The 18,210-nt window shown below is 49.0% G+C and overlaps 1 protein-coding gene across 3 annotated transcripts in view; it reads left to right on the top strand.

Moving 5' to 3' along the window:
• The window catches only part of ryr2a (ryanodine receptor 2a (cardiac)), a 936,900-nt gene that overhangs the window by 459,509 nt on the left and 459,181 nt on the right, over nt 1–18,210 (top strand). For all 3 annotated transcript variants that reach the window (XM_038814319.1, XM_038814304.1, XM_038814294.1), the window contains one exon: nt 17,624–17,816. In XM_038814319.1, the coding sequence (XP_038670247.1) occupies nt 17,624–17,816 (193 nt within the window). The remainder of the gene's footprint in view (nt 1–17,623; nt 17,817–18,210) is intronic.

The following is an 18,210-nucleotide window of genomic DNA, read 5'->3' as shown; positions in this document are numbered from 1 at the left end:
ATTTATCACATTGGGGTTCCTCGTCAGTCGCTGCTATCTGCCGAGACCCTTAATAATTCCACCGCGTAGTACATACTCCATGGAGACCGCAGATCACCCATCAGCTAATATCCAGTTAGAGATGTCTGACCGGAGGTTTCACTGTCCAGTTATAATTTGATATTTTAATTTGTTTCTAACCCGTAAAGTTTTCCTCCGGGTTCTGTCATTTAATTCCCTCAAATATGTAGCCAATTATATCATTAGTTTCCCCCCCCAATCCTGTCTAAAAGATTCCTCTCTGGAGTGTAGTTCTCTTCCTTCTTGTGAACTGGTTCGTTATTTATTTTTTCCATCTGAAAATCAAATGAACAGATCAAGGGTGGAGAGGGCCCTATTCTTTAATTTGTACCTTCTGTTTTCATTTGATTAACCCAGAAATGCCCTCTCCAGGACTTCCGGATTTCTTTTGCCACCATTTCTTTTTGAACTGGTTTATTTTCCTTATCATTGATGTACATCATACAATTAAGGCCTGTTAAGCCTACTCCTTCTGTCATTGCACCCCTGAGTGAGATACAATTTCTTTTGCTCCAGATACCATGCTTCTCTAATTCAACTGTATGTGTACCCAGAATCTGAACAATCTTGTCTTTACATTTTACAGCTTCACAGATTATTTTCCCTGCAGTCTCAGTGGGTAGCTTCACCCAAATTTGCTCTGTATTATCAATTGGTTTTAATATCTTTATTTTCTAAAGCTCCTTCTTCAAGGTATTTAGCATTCTAAATACCATTATTTCTGCATATGACTTTGTGTGATCGCCAGGCACTAGGACCCTGCGGAGCCATGCAGTTTCAATTTCAACGCAGCAATTTCAAAGTCTGCAAAGCAGCTGACTGCTGCCTGCTATTTCTAACTTCCAATTTATGTGAAAATCGGCTTTACAAAATACAACATTTTTTTTTAAATACAAACATTAAAGGAAATTCACAATTCCTTATTAGACATACACACACACATTCATCCACTCAGATCTTGGATCTCTACTCTGTAGGATTTCACAAATCCTTATTAAACACACGCATACACATTTATCCACTGAGATCTTGGACCTCTATTCTGTAGGGTTTTAGTTATTCTTAACAAAATTTTGAGACCCCTCCATGCGGTTAAGTTTCACTTCTGCAGGAGTTTTTTTTGCCTCTGTCAAGCTTTTCTACTCTTGTTTCATTGTTTCAACTCTCTTGACCATGTTTCAGAGCAAGAGGATTATTCTCATTGCCATTTTTCGGAATTCAAGTTCTGTTCCTGGTTGTCCCTTTCAGTTGCAATCTGAAATTAAGGATAAGTACCCTTTCTGGGTCCTATCCAAGGCTGACTAAGGCACTATCTTCCTGTTTTAGTTAAGGGTCGATTGGTTATTGGTCTCTGAATTCTAGGCGTCCCCATTCTCCAGAACATTTTCCGCACAATCTGCCTTACTCTAAGGATGATTTATTTTTTGGCCTCCTTTTACCAGTTATGGATGCAAGATTTTTAGTGCTGTCACCAAGATGTCTTGCAGACTTTCACTCAGGGTCAGCATCTTCTAGTCTGCTGATTCACACCCAACCTGAGTTTCAGTCCCCTCGATCCACAGAATATCCTTTCCAGACTAAACTCGGCAGGTAAAGTCTGACTTACATATAGACCAGAAACTTCTAATATTCTAGCCTTTGTGCCGGTTAGAAACTTCTAATATTCCAACCGTTTCTTGGGAACTAGAAACTTCTAATATTCTAGCCCCTACTCTAGCCCCCATTCTGTTTACCTAGAAACTTCTAATATTCTAGGCCTCCACGCTGGATGCCATGGAGAAAGCAAAAAAACAGGCTGGGCGTAATTATGGGCTCGAGCCCCACATTGGGCGCCATGTTTTTGCAAATTCACCACTCTGTCTTAGAATTCCCCCTATACCAAAAAGGGCCGATATTCCAAATGGTGAACAGGGATTCTCACTCCCTGACTCCGATGCAGGCTTCTGTGGGTGCCATTCAGGTCAAACTATATTTCCAAGTTATTCCCCGGTATAACCCATACCTTCACCGAAGAATTTTACCTACTTACCCCTTAGTAGCATCGATGTCCTGGGTCCTGCATTGCTAAGGAAGTAAAGTAAGCTAATAACCACTTTTTCAGGTTAAATTATTTTATTATTAGTATACTTTTTTTAAAATAAGTTGTAAACACTTTCTTTACAGAAAGGAAAACGATTAGTGATTCTGGATGCTGCTGGTTTGTTGTAGGGACCTTCAGACTCTCTCTCTCTCTCGTAGTTCTCCTCCCCTTCTTTCCTGTTGCTGTTTCTCTCTCTCTCTCTCTTTTAATTCTCCTCCCCTTCTCTCCTGTTGCTGTTTCTCTGTTCTCTGTGTTCTGTCCTCCCCATTGCTGCTGGTTGCTGCTGCTGGTACACTTCCTTAGATTGGGCCAATTTTATTTCAACCTTGCCCTTCATAGCCTGAGCTTTCTTGGGATCAATAACTCTCCCATCAAGTTTGTGCTCCCCATTCAATACCCTGTCTACTCTTTCAGGATCCATTTTAATTAAGCAGTCTACAATCTCTCCACCTCCAGAAAAGCAGTCCCTTAAATCTTTCTTACTTGTTTCCCAGCTGAGTCCACCAACAAACATCTTCCTTCTCATCCTCCTCATTCTTGCTGCCGTTTCTTTGAGCCTTCCACCTCCTTGAGGGGAGCGGAGCTCCCCCGGGCCGTCAGCTGTTCTTGCTTCGCGTTCTGCTCCTCTCTTCTTCTGCTGCTCTCTTGTGATGGCTGCTGCCTCGCGCGTGGGGGGAGTGGGAGGAGCGAGAGAAGCCCGCGCTTAGTGATTTTTGGCGGGAGAGATCGGGACCTCCGATAGGGAAAGGACTACGGGGCTTAAAGGGGCAGTCCATTACAATATTTCAACAGCACAAAGAAATCTATGCAAACTCTCTTTTTTCTTTTTCCCTTTCTCCTGCTGCAGGTTGTAATAACAATTCTGACAGACTGAAATTGACTGCATTTTTGACAGAAGAGCTGACCACAGTTTCTGCTCTTTTCAGCTGCCACCAACCTCTTGTGGGATCTTTCCCTGCACTCTCCCAGACCAGATATTGGCAGACCTCTATGCTTCAAATGACACATTCTGTATTTTCCAGAACAAGTGACCCTCTCAAGGTGAATTTGATTTTCTCCAAACAGAGAGATCTAGCCATGTCCGATAGTCAGGTCTCCGACTTCGGGGGCTTCGAGTCCCTCCAAGCTAATAGTATCCGTCTCCAGGCTACCAGGGAAGCAAAGGCCAGAACGACTGCGTCTTTCTCCTCCTGGATTCCCGGGTCTTCCGACACCCGGAAAATTGCCACCTTTGGACTCAGCGCCACCCTTGTTTTTAACACCGTGGACATGACATCTGCAAACCCCCTAAATCCCCTAAGCTTCGGGCATGCCCAGAACATGTGGACATGGTTCGTTGGTGCTTCCACACATTTTGCACACCTGTCTTCCACTGCAAAGAATCTGCTCATCTGGGCCACTGTCATGTGAGCCCCGTGAAAGGGCAGCACGGTGGCCTAGTGGTTAGCACAGCTGTCTCACGGCGCTGAGGTCCCAGGTTCGATCCCGGCTCTGGGTCACTGTCCGTGTGGAGTTTGCACATTCTCTCCGTGTCTGCGTGGGTTTCGCCCCCACAACCCAAAAATGTGCAGAGTAGACGGATTGGCCACGCTAAATTGCCCCTTAATTGGAAAAAAAATAATTGGGTACTCTAAATTTATAAAAAAAAAAACAAAAAAAAAAATGTGAGCCCCGTGAATGACCTTAAATTGTATCGGCTGAGCCTGGCACATGTTGCGGACGCGTTGACTCTACTCAGCACATCTGCCCATACACCATCCTCTATCTCTCCTCCAACTTGCGCTTCAGCTCCTCGGTCTGCGCCTCCTCTGACCCCATAAGTCCCTTGTAAATGTCCGAGATGCTCCCTTCTCCTATCCACCCTCTGGAAACTACCCTGTCCTGAATCCCCCTTAGCGGTAGGAGCAGGAAGGTTTTCACCTGTTTATGCTGGAAGTCCCGCACCTGCAGATACCTGAATTTGTTTCCCCTCGCCAACCCAAACTTCTCCCCCAGCGTCCTCATACCCGGATAGCCCTCCTCTATAAATATATCCCCATCCTCTCAATCCCTGCTCTCCGCCATCCATACGTCCCGGGGCAAACCGGTGATTGTTACAGATTGGGGACCAGACCGATGCTCCCTCTGCTCCCACATGTCTCCTCCATTGCCCCCAGACTCTCAGGGCCACCACCACCACGAGGTGGTGGGAACGGCAGAGGCGCAGTTACCAACACCCCCAAACTGGTGACCTTGCATGAAGCCGCCTCCATACGCTCCCATGGCGACCCCTCCCCCACCACCCATTTCCTGATCATGGCTATATTCACCGCCCAGTAATAGTTACTAAAATTTGGCAGCGCCAGCCCGCCCTCTCCCTGACTCCGCTCAAGCATCACCTTCCTTACCAGCGGGGTCTTGCCCGCCCAAACAAAGCCAGAGATCACTTGAATGCCTAGGTACCTAAAGCTTCCCTCTACTAATCAAAACGGCAGCTCCCCCAATTGCCTCTCCTGTCCCCTCGCCTGGACTGCAAACATCTCGCTTTTCCCCATATTTAGCTTATACCCTGAAAACCGGCCAAATTCCCCTAGAATCCCCATGATTTCTTCAATCCCCTCTAATAGGTCCGATACATACAGAAGCAGGTTGTCTGCATAGAGCGAGACTCTGTGCTCAAACCTCCCCCCCCCCCCCCCCCTTCCAGCCCCTTCCAGCCCTTTGAGGCTCTCAGAGCAATTGCCAACGGCTCTATAGCTAGCGCGAACAACAGTGGGGAGAGGGGGCATCCCTGTCACGTCCCCCGGTGCAGTCTAAAATAGCCCGATGCTATCCTATTCGTCCGTACACTTGCCTCCTGTGGCCTGATACAGCAAGCTGACCCAATCAATAAAGCCCCACCCAAATCCGAACCGTCCCAGTGCCTCCCACAGATAATCCCATTCTACCTGATCAAAAGCCTTTGCTGAATCCATTGCGATCATTACCTCCTCCCCCCTACCTTCCAGGGGCATCATGATCACATTTAACAACCTTCTTACATTGGCCACCAACTGCCTACCCTTAATAAACCCCGTCTGGTCCTCCCCAATAACGTCCGGAACACAATCCTCAATCCTGGAGGACAAAATTTTGGCCAGCAGTTTGGCGTCCACGTTCAACAGGGATATCGGCCTGTAGGACACACACAGCTCCGGGTTCTTGTCCCGCTTCAGATTCAGCGAAATCGTGGCCTGTGACATTGTCGGGGGCAGCACCCCTCTTTCCCTTGCCTCATTGAACATCCTCATCAACACCGGCCCCAATCCCAGAGAACATTTTATAAAACTCCACTGGGAACCCGTCCGGCCCCAGGGCCTTACCCGCCTGCATGGCCTTCAGACCCTCCACTATCTCTTCCAACCCAATCGGGGCCCCAGCCCTTCTACCAACCCCCTGTCCACCTTTGGGAAATTCAGCCCCCTGTTATGGGCCAGGATTTAGAGAACCCCAAAGTGTATCTTGGAGTTCACTTGACCAACAACTTTTAATAGATTGTGGTATGGGGAGCACACACCCCACTCTACAAGAGTGGTACTTCAGAAATGGAAAAGTTATTTTTTCAAGCAAAACAATGTTTATTCTATATACTCAAGTTAACCTTTTTAACGGTGAATGTCTTGGCAACCATTAATTCAAATACACCCCCCAAAGAATACAACACTAAGTAATCTGTATGCTGTTCTTTTAACATCCAAAAGACTTAACAAACCTGTAAACAGGAGCACATCTGGGTTTACATTCAATACTGAAGCCTTTTACAATTCTGGGTTCACCAAATGATACATAGATAGTCTTTGGTTGGCAGAATTCAGATGCAGCTCACTGAAAAACACAGATACACCCAAGCTTTTTCTCAAACTGAAACTAAAAAGCAGAACCAGAGCTCAGCTCCACCCACACTCTGACATCACTGCAGTAACAGGAGCAGCCAAACATTTCTTAAAGCAACATTCTCATGACACCCCCCAAGCAGTGCCTCATCCCCTCCGGCCCCTCCAACCTAAACAGCCTACTGTAGAAATCCCTAAACACCTTATTCACCCCTGCTGAATGTCCAACCAGGTTCCAATCTCCATCATTTACTTTCCCTATCTCCCTGGCTGCCTCCCTCTTTCTAAGCTGGGGCTGTGCAAGCATTCTGCTGGCCTTCTCTCCATACTCATGGATCGTCCCCTCACCTTTCTCGGCTGCTCCACCGCCCTCTCTGTGGTTAACAAGCCAAACTCCGCCTGTGGTCTCCGCCATTCCCTTAAAAGCCCTGCCTCTGGGGTCTCCACATACCTCCTATCGATCTGTAGTAACTCCTTAATCAGTCGGTCTGTCTCTGCCCTGTCCGCCTTCTCCCTATGGGGCCGTATTGAGATCAGCTCCCCTCTGACCACCGCCTTCAGTGCTTCCCAGCCAATCACTGCTGAATTTCCCCCATGTCGTTGATCTGCAGGTAGTTCTGAATACACTTCCTAAGCCGCTCACACACCCCTTCGTCAGCCAAAAGTCTCACATCTAACCTCCAGTGCCGGTGCTGGTTACTGTCTTTACTAAACTGCAGGTCAACCCAGTGCAGAGCAATGGTCTGAGATTGTGATCGCCGAGTACCCAGTATCCACCACCCTTGCCAGTAAGGCCCTGTGATACACAATCAATTACACAAAGACGAGAGTTGGATGCAATCAAGGCTTTATTACACTAAGGTGGCCTCCTACAGCAGCTGGCGAAATGACTGCTGTACGGAGAGCACACATATTTATACTCCGCCTACTGGGCGGAGCCAGCAGGCAGGGATCTACTCGCGTACCTGTAGTACAGGGGCCTTACCATAAAGCACCTACATCGACATCCTCTATATACAATATATACAGCAGCGGTGACCACCACATTCACTCCCTGTTAAAAAATTGAGTCCGGCGGGGGTGGTGGAGAACTATACACAGAAAGATGTGTTTTAAATGTAGAGATAACATTATAAATTCAGGAGTTCCGGAGCCTTGATCTGTAGTTGAGAGCACCGCAGCGCTGGCGGCGACTCCGGCGTCAGTTTGGTCTTCGGTGATCCCAGGAGGGTGTCGAAATCCTCTTCATCCCCGGGTGTGAGCAGGGGGCAGGACGGATTGTCCTGGTGCGGGGTCTGCAGTGGTGTGCGCCGGGGAGGGGAGGTTGGCACCGGGTCGGGAAGGGTGGCATGGGACGGCAAAGGGGAATCGGGAATAATCATCGACCATACTGAGAAAGTACGTGTTGCGGTCGGTGGAGGGGAGGGGCCCTTTGAAGTACAGGCTGAGGCGTTCAAAGGGGCGGGAGGCCTTCACCAGGCGCGCACTGTCTGGCCGGTAGAAGTGCGGTTTACACTCCGCGCAGACCTGGCGGTCTCTGGTGATAGCCCTGACTTCCTCGATGGAGTAGGGCTGGTTGCCGGCCTTGATGAAATGGTAAAAATGGGTGACTCCTGGGTGACAGAGATTGTTGTGCAGGGTCCGGAGTTGGTCCACTGGTGCGCTGGCACATGTACCTCAGGATAGGGCATCAGGCGGGTCGTTGAGTTTACCAGGGCGGTAGAAAATCTCGTAGTTGTAGGTGGAGAGCTCGATCCTTCACCTCAAAATTTTATCGTTTTTGATCTTGCCCCGCTATGTATTATTGAACATGAAGGCAACTGACCGTTGGTCAGTGAGGAGAATGAATCTCCTGCTGGCCAGGTAACGCCTCCAATGACGCACAGCTTCAACGATGGCTTGGGCCTCTTTCTCGACGGAGGAATGCTGAATTTCAGAGGCATGTAGGGTGTGGGAAAAGAATGCCATGGGCCTGCCTGCCTGGTTGAGGGTGGCGGCCAGAGTGACGTCTGATGCATCGCTCTCGACTTGGAATGGTAACGTCTTGTCGACTGTGTGCATTGCGGCCTTGGCGATGTCGGCCTTGATATGGTTGAAGGCCTGGTGAGCCCCGGCCATCAGGGGAAAAACAGTGGATTGAATCCATGGGCAGGCCTTGTCCGCGTAGTTTGTGACCCACTGGGCGTAATAAGGAAAGGTTCCCCAGGCATCGTTTGAGGGCCTTGGGGCAGTGGGGAAGGGGGAGTTCCATGAGGGGACGCATGCGGTCGGGATCGGGCCCCAGAACTCCGTTCGGGACCACATAGTCGAGGATGGCTAAGCGGTCCGTGCTGAACACGCACTTCTCCTTGTTGTAGGTCAGGTTGAGGAGAGTGGCGGTGTGGAGAAATTTGGCACGGTTGGCGTTGTGGTCCTGCTGATCGTGGCCACAGATGGTGACATTGCCCAGGTACGGGAAGGTGGCCCGCAGTCCGTACCGGTCCACCATTCGGTCCATCTCCCGTTGGAAGACCGAGACCCCGTTGGTGACGCCAAAGGGAACCTAAGAAAGTGGTAAAGGCGGCCATCTGCCTCGAAGGCAGTGTATGGGCGGTCCGCCTTGCGAATGGGGAGTTGGTGGTAGGCAGATTTCAGGTCCACAGTTGAGAAGACCCGGTACTGTGCAATCTGATTGACCATACCAGATATGCGTAGGAGGGGGTATGCGTCAAGCTGCGTGTACCGATTGATCGTCTGACTGTAGTCTCATAGAATTCTCATAGAATTTACAGTGCAGAAGGAGGCCATTTGGCCCATCGAGTCTGCACCGGCTCTTGGAAAGAGCACCCTACCCAAAGTCAACACCGCCACCCAATCCCCATAACCCCATAACCCAGTAACCCCACCTAACACTAAGGGCAATTTGGACCCTAAGGGCAATTTATCCAGGGCCAATCCACCTAACCTGCACATCTTTGGACTGTGGGAGGAAACCGGAGCACCCGGAGGAAACCCACGCACGCACGGGGAGGATGTGCAGACTCCGCACAGACAGTGACCCAAGCCAGAGTCGAACCTGGGACCCTGGAGCTGTGAAGCGGTTGTGCTATCCACAATGCTACCGTGCTGCCCTCAATGTCAATAGTCAGCGACCATCCTGTGTTTCTCCCCAGTTTTCACAACTGCCACTTGGGCTCCCCAGGGGCTGTTGCTGGCCTCGATGATGCCTTCCCGAAGCAGTCTCTGGACTTCGGACCCGATGAAGGTCCTGTCCTGGGCGCTGTACCGTCCGCTCCTGGTGGCAACGGGTTTGCAATCCAGGGTTAGGTTTGCAAATAGGGAAGGTGGGTCGACCTTTAGGGTCGCGAGGCCGCACAGTAAGGGGTGGTAGGGGCCCGCCGTATTTCAGTGTTCGGCTCTGGAGGTTGCACTGGAAGTCCAGGCCGAGTAACAGGGCAGCGCAGAGGTTGGGAAGGCGGAGAGGCAGAAGCCGCTAAATTCCACGCCTTGGACAGTGAGAGTGGCGATGCAATACCTCCAGATCGCCACAGAGTGGGACCCGGAGGCCAGGAAAATTCTCTGGTTAGCGGGGTGTACCTCGAGCGAGCAGTGCCTTACCGTATCGGGGTGAATGAAGCTCTCGGTGCTCCTGGAGTCCAGCAGGCATGAGATCTTGTGCCCATTGTGCAGTTGCAAGGTTGTGTGGACGAGACTGGTCAATCGTGACCGAGGCGAGACGCAGCTGGTCATCGGCGGTTGCAGGCGACGAGTGGCTGGGTGAGGTGCCCGGGGGGCATAGGTCCTGGGTTGGGTAAGATGGCGGCGCCCCCTGGCCGCATATGTCGTGGGGAAAACAAGATGGCGGCGCCCGTTGGTCCTGGTGGGGGAACAAGATGGCCGCACCCACGGGCCGCATCCGTTGCGAGTCGTGCAAGGTGGCGGCGCCCACGGGGTGCACATGGTCTGAGGAGGGGAAGATGGCGCCGCCCACTGTCCGCACGTGGGAGGTGCCGGAACAATAGCGGCGACTGAGAGGGCCTGGCACACCGCAGCAAAATGTCCCTTCTTGCCACAGGCCTTGCAGAGGGCGCTCCGGGCCGGGCAGTGCTGTCGGGGGTGTTTGGACTGCCCACAGAATTAACAATTGGGACCCCCGGGGTTGGTTGGCTGCCGCGCGGCATAGGCGTGGGGTTGGCTGAGGGCGGTTGCTGATGGGGTCCATGATGGGGTTATGGTCTGCGGAGTCCACGATGTACAGGGGGGGTGGGCCGTGCGGTCGGGGGCGTAGGCCTAGATCTTGCGCGAAGCGACTGTAAGTGTGAGCGCTAACTTTTTGGTTTCCGCGAGGTCGTGCGTGGCCCCTTTGAAAGGCGCTGGCGGATGTAATTGGACCCTATGCCCGTAACAAATGCGTCTCTCATGAGCAGACTCGAGTGTTCCGTGGCTGAAACGGCCTGGCAGTCGGTCTCTAACTAGGGGAACCAGGGCACGCCAGAAATCTTCCACTGACTCACCAGGAAGCTGACGACGTGTGGAGAGGATGTGCCTGGCGTAGAGTGTGTTAGGCCGCTGAGCGTAGTTTTCCTTCAGTAGCGCCATGGCTTCTGCGTAGGTCGGCGCGTCCTGGATAAGTGGAAAGACGTTGGAGCTCAGCTGTGTGTGAAGAATCTGGATCTTCTGTGCTTCTGGGATTGGGCCTGGCGCAGACCCGAAACAGGCTAGTCAATGTTCAAAGTCCTTTTTGGCGTTGTCTGCTTGCGGATGCAGCTGCAGGCGATCCGGCTTGATGCGGAGGTCCATCTTCTGAAAGCTTAGTGTAATAAATTGATGCATGATCAATTACACAAAGACGAGAGTTGGGTGCAATCGAGGCTTTATTATACTAAGATGTGTGGCCTCCTACAGCAGCTGGCGAAATGGCTGCTGTACGGGGAGCACACATATTTATACTCCGCCTACTGGGTGGAGCCAATAGGCAGGGATCTACCCCCGTACCTGTAGTACAGGGGCCTTACCATAAAGTACCTACAACGACATCCTCTATATACAATATATACAGCAGTCCTGACTACCACACCTTGCTCAAAATGAAGAAATCGATCCGGGAGTACACTTTATGCACATGTGAGTAGAAGGAGACCTCCTTCACCCTCGGCTGCCCAAATCTCCATGGATCCATCCCCCCCTCTGCTCCATGAACCCTTTTAGTTCCTTTGCCATTGCTGGCACCCTGCCCGTTTTCGAACTTGACCAGTCCAAGGCAGGGTCAATAACTGTGTTAAAGTCCCGTCTCATGATCAAACTGTGCGAGTCCACGTCCGGTATCTTCACCAGCATCCTCTTTATAAACTCCACATCATCCCAATTTGGCGCATACTCATTTACTAATACCACCTGCACCACCTCTAGCTTCCCACTGACCATAAAGTACCGACCTCCTACATCGAAAACTATTCTACCCGCTTCAAACACCACCCGCTTATTGATCAGGATCGCAACCCCTCTAGTCTTTGAATCCAGTCCCGAGCGAAAGACCTGACTGACCTAGCCTTTCCTCAATCTAATCTGGTCAGTTACTGTAAGGTGCGTCTCCTGCAACATTACCACATCTGCCTTCAGTCCCCTAAGATGTGCGAACACACGTGCCCTCTTGACTGGCCATTTAACCCTCGAACTTTCCAGGTGATTGGGGGTCTCATTGCCCCTCCCCCTTCGCCGATCAGCCATCCACTGTTTTGGGCCCGCCTCCAGCCCATGCTCCCCACCTCCACCGGCCTGCCCCCAGGCAGCCTCCGCCCCAATCACCTCCCTATCCCTTGGCCCAAATCCCTCCCTCATCAGCAGATCATTTTCCCCCTAGTAACAACACTCTGTAACCCAACCCCTTTGATAAACCAAACATATGCATACCCCCCACTGTGCTTCCGTGAGCTAGCCCGCCCAGCTAGCTTGGTGGCTCCATCCTTGGCGCCAGATAGTCTCCCACCTATTGTTCCCTCCCCACCCTCCCCCCCTGCTCATACAAACATACTCCAACATCAAACAATCCTCACACAATTGCCTGACAGAAAAACACCAAAATCTGAACAAGCAGACCCCAACAATGCAAATGAAAACCATAACTCACTCAGCTCTGCCAGTGGTCCCAAATCAATACAGAAGGTATTACAAACAGCTTCCACAAAACGAAAAATTAGGAACTTTTTTTTAAAGAACAGAGAAACAAAAAGAAAAAAAAAACATGAACGTTGTAGCAAAGTTCAAAAGTTCTCAGTCCACCATCAATCCTTTCCTTTTTTTTTAAAACGCATTTTGTTCAAACTTGTGTCAAAGTAGGTTACAGCAAATAAACACCCCGGGAAACATGCTTCCCAACAATCAACTATCCAGTTTGTACAGAGTTTTCTCCTTTTTCACCCACCTCCCACCCCCCTGCGATGGACAGCTCCTCAAACACGGTCACAAACATCCCTCACCTTTTCTCAAACTCCCCTGCTGAGCCCCTTAACTCATACTTTATCTTCTCTAACCGCAGGAAGTCATACAGGTCACCCAACCATGCTGCTACCCCCGGTGGCGATGCCGACCGCCACTCCAGCAAAATTCGGCGGCGTGCAATCAGAGAGGCGAAGGCCAAGACATCTGCCTTCCTCCTCTCCATGAGCTCCGGCTTCTTTGAAACCCCAAATATCGACACCAAAGGGTCCGGGTCCACTCCCTCCTCCACTATCCTGGCTAAGACCACGAACATTCCGCTACGCCGGGACCTCCCGCCCCGCCGGGTAGGTGAGACTCCCGCCCCAGATCACAAAAACCTCCATCCGCCAACAACCCCGAGTCAAATGTCCACCCGGCCTCTAGTCGCGTCCCGTACTGAACCGAAGATCCAGCCAGTGGGGCGCATGGTCCGAGATAACTATCCCCGCATACTCTGCCCCCTCCACCCCAACCAAAGTCTCCCGACTCACTACAAAGTAATAAATCCTCGAATACGCCTTATAGGCATGTGAAAAGAAGGAATACTCCCTTCCCCCTGGGTTCTGAAAGCGCCATGGATCCACCATACCCACCCTCTCCATAAACCCCCCCAGCTCCCTTGCCATTCGTACCCTACCCAGCGACCTGGGGCTCGACCTATCCACCCTCAGCTCCAGGACACAGTTAAAATCTCGACCATCCCTTCTTTAACCTAACCTGGTCATTCATACGAAGGAATGTCTCCTACAAAAAGACACCCCCCGCTTTCAAGCTCCTGAGGTGCGCAAACACCCGCCACCTTTTACACTATTCTTTTCCTTTTCACGAAGTCCAGCGCTTCCACAGGCGACTCAAAATAAAAGTGCTGTTCCTCGTACATGACTCAGAGACGGGCCGGATACAACAGTCCGAACTTCATCTTTTTCTTAAGAAGGATCGACTTAATCTGGTTGAAGCCTGCTCTTCTGGCCACCTCCACACCCGGGTCTTGGTAAACCCGCAGGATACTATTGTCCCACTTATAGCTCCGTGTCTGCTTGGCCCACTGTAGAATGTGCTTCTTATCCAAGTACCTGTGGAATTTCACCACCATTGCCCTCGGGGGGTCTCCCGTTCGTGGATTCCTCGCGAGTGCTCTGTGAGCCCTGCCCACCTCCAAGGGTTGGGAGAATGCCTCATCCACCAGCAGCTTCTCAAGCATGTCTGCGATGTATGCCCCAGCGTCCGCTCCTTCGGACACCTCCGGGAGCCCAACGATTCTCAAGTTCTGCCGGCGGGACCTATTCTCTAGGTCCTCCACCTTCTCCAGGAGCTTCTTCTGCTGGTCTCTCAGCATCCCCACCTCCAACTCCACTGCAGCTTGATATTGCCCCTGCTCAGCCAGCGTCTTCTCCACCTTCTGGATCGCCCGTTCTTGGGCGTCCAATCTAAGCTCCAGCCGCTCAATCGACTCTTTGATCGGGTCCCAGCAGTCCCGTTTCTCGTTCGCAAAACTTTCCTGAATAACTTGCATCAGCTAACAAACCAGAGGTCCGATCCTCCGCCATGCTGTCTCCCACTGCAGCTTCAGCCCAAGCCTTCTCTGTCTTTCTGTTTCTGCCTTTACGAGCACTTCTAATCCTTCTCTCCATGCACCGATGTGGGAATTCAGTACACAATTGCCTCTGTCATCAATTTTACAGTTCAAGTCCGGTAGAAAATTGGGGGAAAAGGTCCAAGAATCCGATCCGAGTGGGAGCCACCAAACATGCGACTTAGTCGCCACAGGAAGTCCATCTTCTTTCCTTTTTGATAATTGCTACCTCTCTGGTCTTTTTCATACTGTCGTTGAATGACAGTCGTACCTCTTCTGTTTTTTCTTACTGGACAATGTGAGATCTCGGGTATGGTGATTTTTTTCCACTATTTCTCCATAAATTGACCTGATCCAAACAGATCTGAGAATGTTCTTGCGCTGTGACAACTAGCATTGTATCTCATCTCTTTACTTTGGTAAGTTTTGTCTCTTTCTAGTGGTCTTTCTATGGCTGTGTCTTTGACCTGTGGCATTGGTGTTCGTGAAAGGGTAGGCACCTGTGTCCCCAACCTCCCCATGAGTAACTCACACGGAGCCAATCCATTCTGCCGGGGTGAGGATCTGTAACTCGAGAAAACTAGTTGAAAATCCTCATTCTTTCTCTGATTTTGTTACACTTCTGACACCTCTCTCAACGTCTCCATGAGCTTGATCATACTTCGGTAAATTTATGTGAACAAATCCAAATAATTCTGTAAACCTTTGCAACTCTATGTTTGTGAATTATGGGCTGTTATCTGATATCACAATATCAGGAATCCCATGGACTGAGAAAATTTATTTCAATAACATTATCTCTACTTCTGATATGTGACAATGGAACTCTTTCACTTCAATCTACCTCGACTAATAATCTACAACTGGTATGAACGTTTTCCTTTTATGCTCAAATCCATTCCTCGATGTCCCCATGACCTTGTAGAAAAAGAAGATGACATTTGTGATTCTTCCTGATAGTGACTTGCAAATATGTTACATCGCAATATTATTTCTTCCAATAACCTTGCGAGACCGACCACCAAACTGAATACCCTGTTCTGGCTCCGCACATGGTAATACATAAAGGACCTTGATGTATGTGTTGTAAGATCTCAAGTCTCCTTTCTCTTGGGATTACTATTCTATCATCGCACACCAGTAAATCATTGATCACTGTCAGGTGCGTTGTCTGCTTGAAATCCGGTCTCAAGATAGGACTATGTGATGTAGATGTTGGCCATTCTCCAATGCAAAATTCTCTGATTTGCTTACTTTCCTTGTCTGATTTTTGTGCCCCTTAAATTTCACTCAACCTTTGTGTAGTTGCCGGAATGCGTGGACTATCACTATAGCAGATTCCTTGACCTCTTCAGAAATGCAATGCCGCATTTTTCTGGATTCTCTGTTTCAGTGCGTGACAGTGCGACTACTGTGTTCTGCTTTTTCCCTTGAACATAGACTGTATGAGTATCAAACCTCATTAATCTTAATTTAAACCTTTGAACTCTTGATGGTATCTTTGCAAGCTCTTTCAAATTCAATTGTGTGATTGAAGGTTTCGATCTGCTTCTGTCGTAATGTGAAGACCCTATGATGTCATCATCAAATTTCTCACATGCCCACATGGCTGCTCATGCTTCCTTTTTGATTACTGCATATCCCTTCTCTGTATCTGTCAACAAACTTGATGCGTCATAAACGAGTCTGAATTTTCTATCACCTCGTAGCTGAAAACGTACTGCACCCAATCCTGTAGACGATGTGTCCATTAGAATTATTGTAGCTATTTCCAGATTGTGATATGCTAATATCTCTGATGACTTCAACCTCTCCTTGATTTTTTTGAATTATTTTGTTGTCCTGCTTCCCAACACCATTTGTTGTCTTTACGTATCAGCTGATGTGTTGCCTCATTGAGCTCAGTTTTTTATTTGAGAAATGTTGCAACTTGTCTCACCATTCCCATGATATTTTGTAACCGTGTGATTTTCCCTGGAGCTGGAAATTATTTTCTGACTCTGGTCTTCAGTGGGTCAACCTTTATTCCAGATGCATTCACTCATTATGTGACAAAGAAACTGATTGTTGGCTATGAAATCTCACGCTTGCAGATGAGTGTCCAACCTGCCTCTTGTAGTCTTGCTCACTGCTCCCACACTCAATCATGCTCAGCTTGACTGGACCAATGTATCAACACGTCATCCATGTGGAAAACAACTCTGTATAAGCCCTCCAAATGATTTGATATTGTTCTTTGAATGATCTAATTGAATGTTCTTTGAACTTCCTCAGGAAACTAAGGAAATTCCACATGTCCACTTTGACTCTTACCAATTTTTACAGATGCACCATAGAAAGCATCCTATCTGGCTGCATCACAGCCTGGTATGGCAACTGCTCGGCCCAAGACTGTAAGAAACTACAGAGACTCGTGTACACAGCCCAGTCCATGACACAAACCTGCTTCCCAAACACTGACTCTGTCTACACCTCCCGCTGCCTTGGGAAAGAGGGCAGCATAATCAAAGACCCCTCCCACCCGACTTACTCACTCTTACAATTTCTTCCATCGGGCAGGAGATACAAAAGCCTGAGAACACGCAATAACAGGTTTAAAGTAGCTTCTTCCCCGCTATTACCAGACTGCTGAATGACTATTATTGGCTAAACTGATTTCTTCACACATCTTCTCTACTGAGTAGTACTGCACTCCGTATGCTCACCTGATGCCTATGTATTTACATTGTGTATTTATGTATGTTCTATGTTTTTTTTTCATGTATGGAATGATCTGTCTGGACCTGACGTAGAACAATACTTTTCATCGTATCTCAGAACACGTGAAATTAAAACAAATCCAATCTCTGATGCTGATGTTATTCCAAAGAGTTAAAACAAAATTCTGACCCCCCCCCCCCCGCCCCCCCCACAGTAAAAAGGTGACCCAACCACCCCACCTGAGACCAGAATTACAGAGACCCTCACCAGTGACCCCACCCATGAGAGATACCTCTACCAGAGAACCCCCCCCCCCATAAGAGATAACCCCCACTGGAAACTCCCCCATGAGGGTGTCTGGTGGGGGTGGGGTGGGCAGAATTTGCATTATGGGTGGGGGGGGGGGGGGGGCGCAGCACTCCAATGGACGTTGGGGCGATGCCCTTAAATAGTTACTCCCTTGGCCCACTGCACCAGTGCGGCTGCACCTATTCTCTCCCATGTGAATCCTGGCCCAGAGGACTGTAGAATCTCGCGGGCTTGGAGAACCTAGTGTCCAGCCCATTAATAGGATGCAAATGGATCAATCTGCTCTTTTCTTCCTGTATAACATTCTATGACAGCATTTTGTTTTCTACTTTAGTGAAAAGAAATATTGTGCTACCTTTTAAAGTGCCAGTTTAGGTACTAGAGGAAAATGATGCAGTATTATTTTGCGTGAGCCATGATTATCTGTGTTTCTGCCCACCATGTGTTCCACAATGTGACCCAAGGTTGTTAAAACTATCAAAATAAACATGTAACATTTTCCTTTCCAAGAGCAGAAAGTCAACGTTGTCGAGCTCTTGCGACGAAAGGAAAGTGACATAATACTTTCTAAATTTGTCCTTTTTTCTCCTTTAGGCTGCATTGCACGGACAGTAAGTTCACCAAATCAGCACCTCTTAAAAGCTGATGATGTTATCAGCTGTTGTCTGGATTTAAGCGCTCCGAGCATTTCCTTTCGGATTAATGGGCAACCTGTACAGGGAATGTTTGAAAACTTCAATACGGATGGGCTCTTCTTTCCTGTGGTGAGCTTCTCTACAGGAGTAAAGTGAGTAATTCTTAGCACTTTCTCCATTCCTTAGCTTGTTTTAATTCAGTATTTGTATAACAAAGCGTCAATACTGTAGGGTAGACAGGAGCAAGTCAGGAATCACTGCATGGTAGATGTACGAGCTTTGATTTTCCGAAATTCCTCCGATTCTGGAACAGTCCCATTAGATTGGAAGTTGGCAAATGTAACACTACATTTCAAGAAAGGGAGAGAGAAAACAGTGAACTACAGGTCAGTTATCCTAACCTCAGTTGTTGGTAAAATTCTGGAATCTATTACTAAAGAACTCTTCTGACAATGCACTTAGAAAAGCAGAGCATGATTAAAGCAAGTCAACATGGTTTTACTAAAGCAAAATCCTGTTTGACAAATTTATTGGTATTTTTGAGGA

The sequence above is a fragment of the Scyliorhinus canicula genome, chromosome 1, assembly GCF_902713615.1.
Source record: "Scyliorhinus canicula chromosome 1, sScyCan1.1, whole genome shotgun sequence".
Taxonomy (NCBI): Eukaryota; Metazoa; Chordata; class Chondrichthyes; order Carcharhiniformes; family Scyliorhinidae; genus Scyliorhinus; species Scyliorhinus canicula.
The sequence above is the reverse complement of the archived record's forward strand: the minus strand, read 5'-3'. Positions and strand labels throughout refer to the sequence as shown.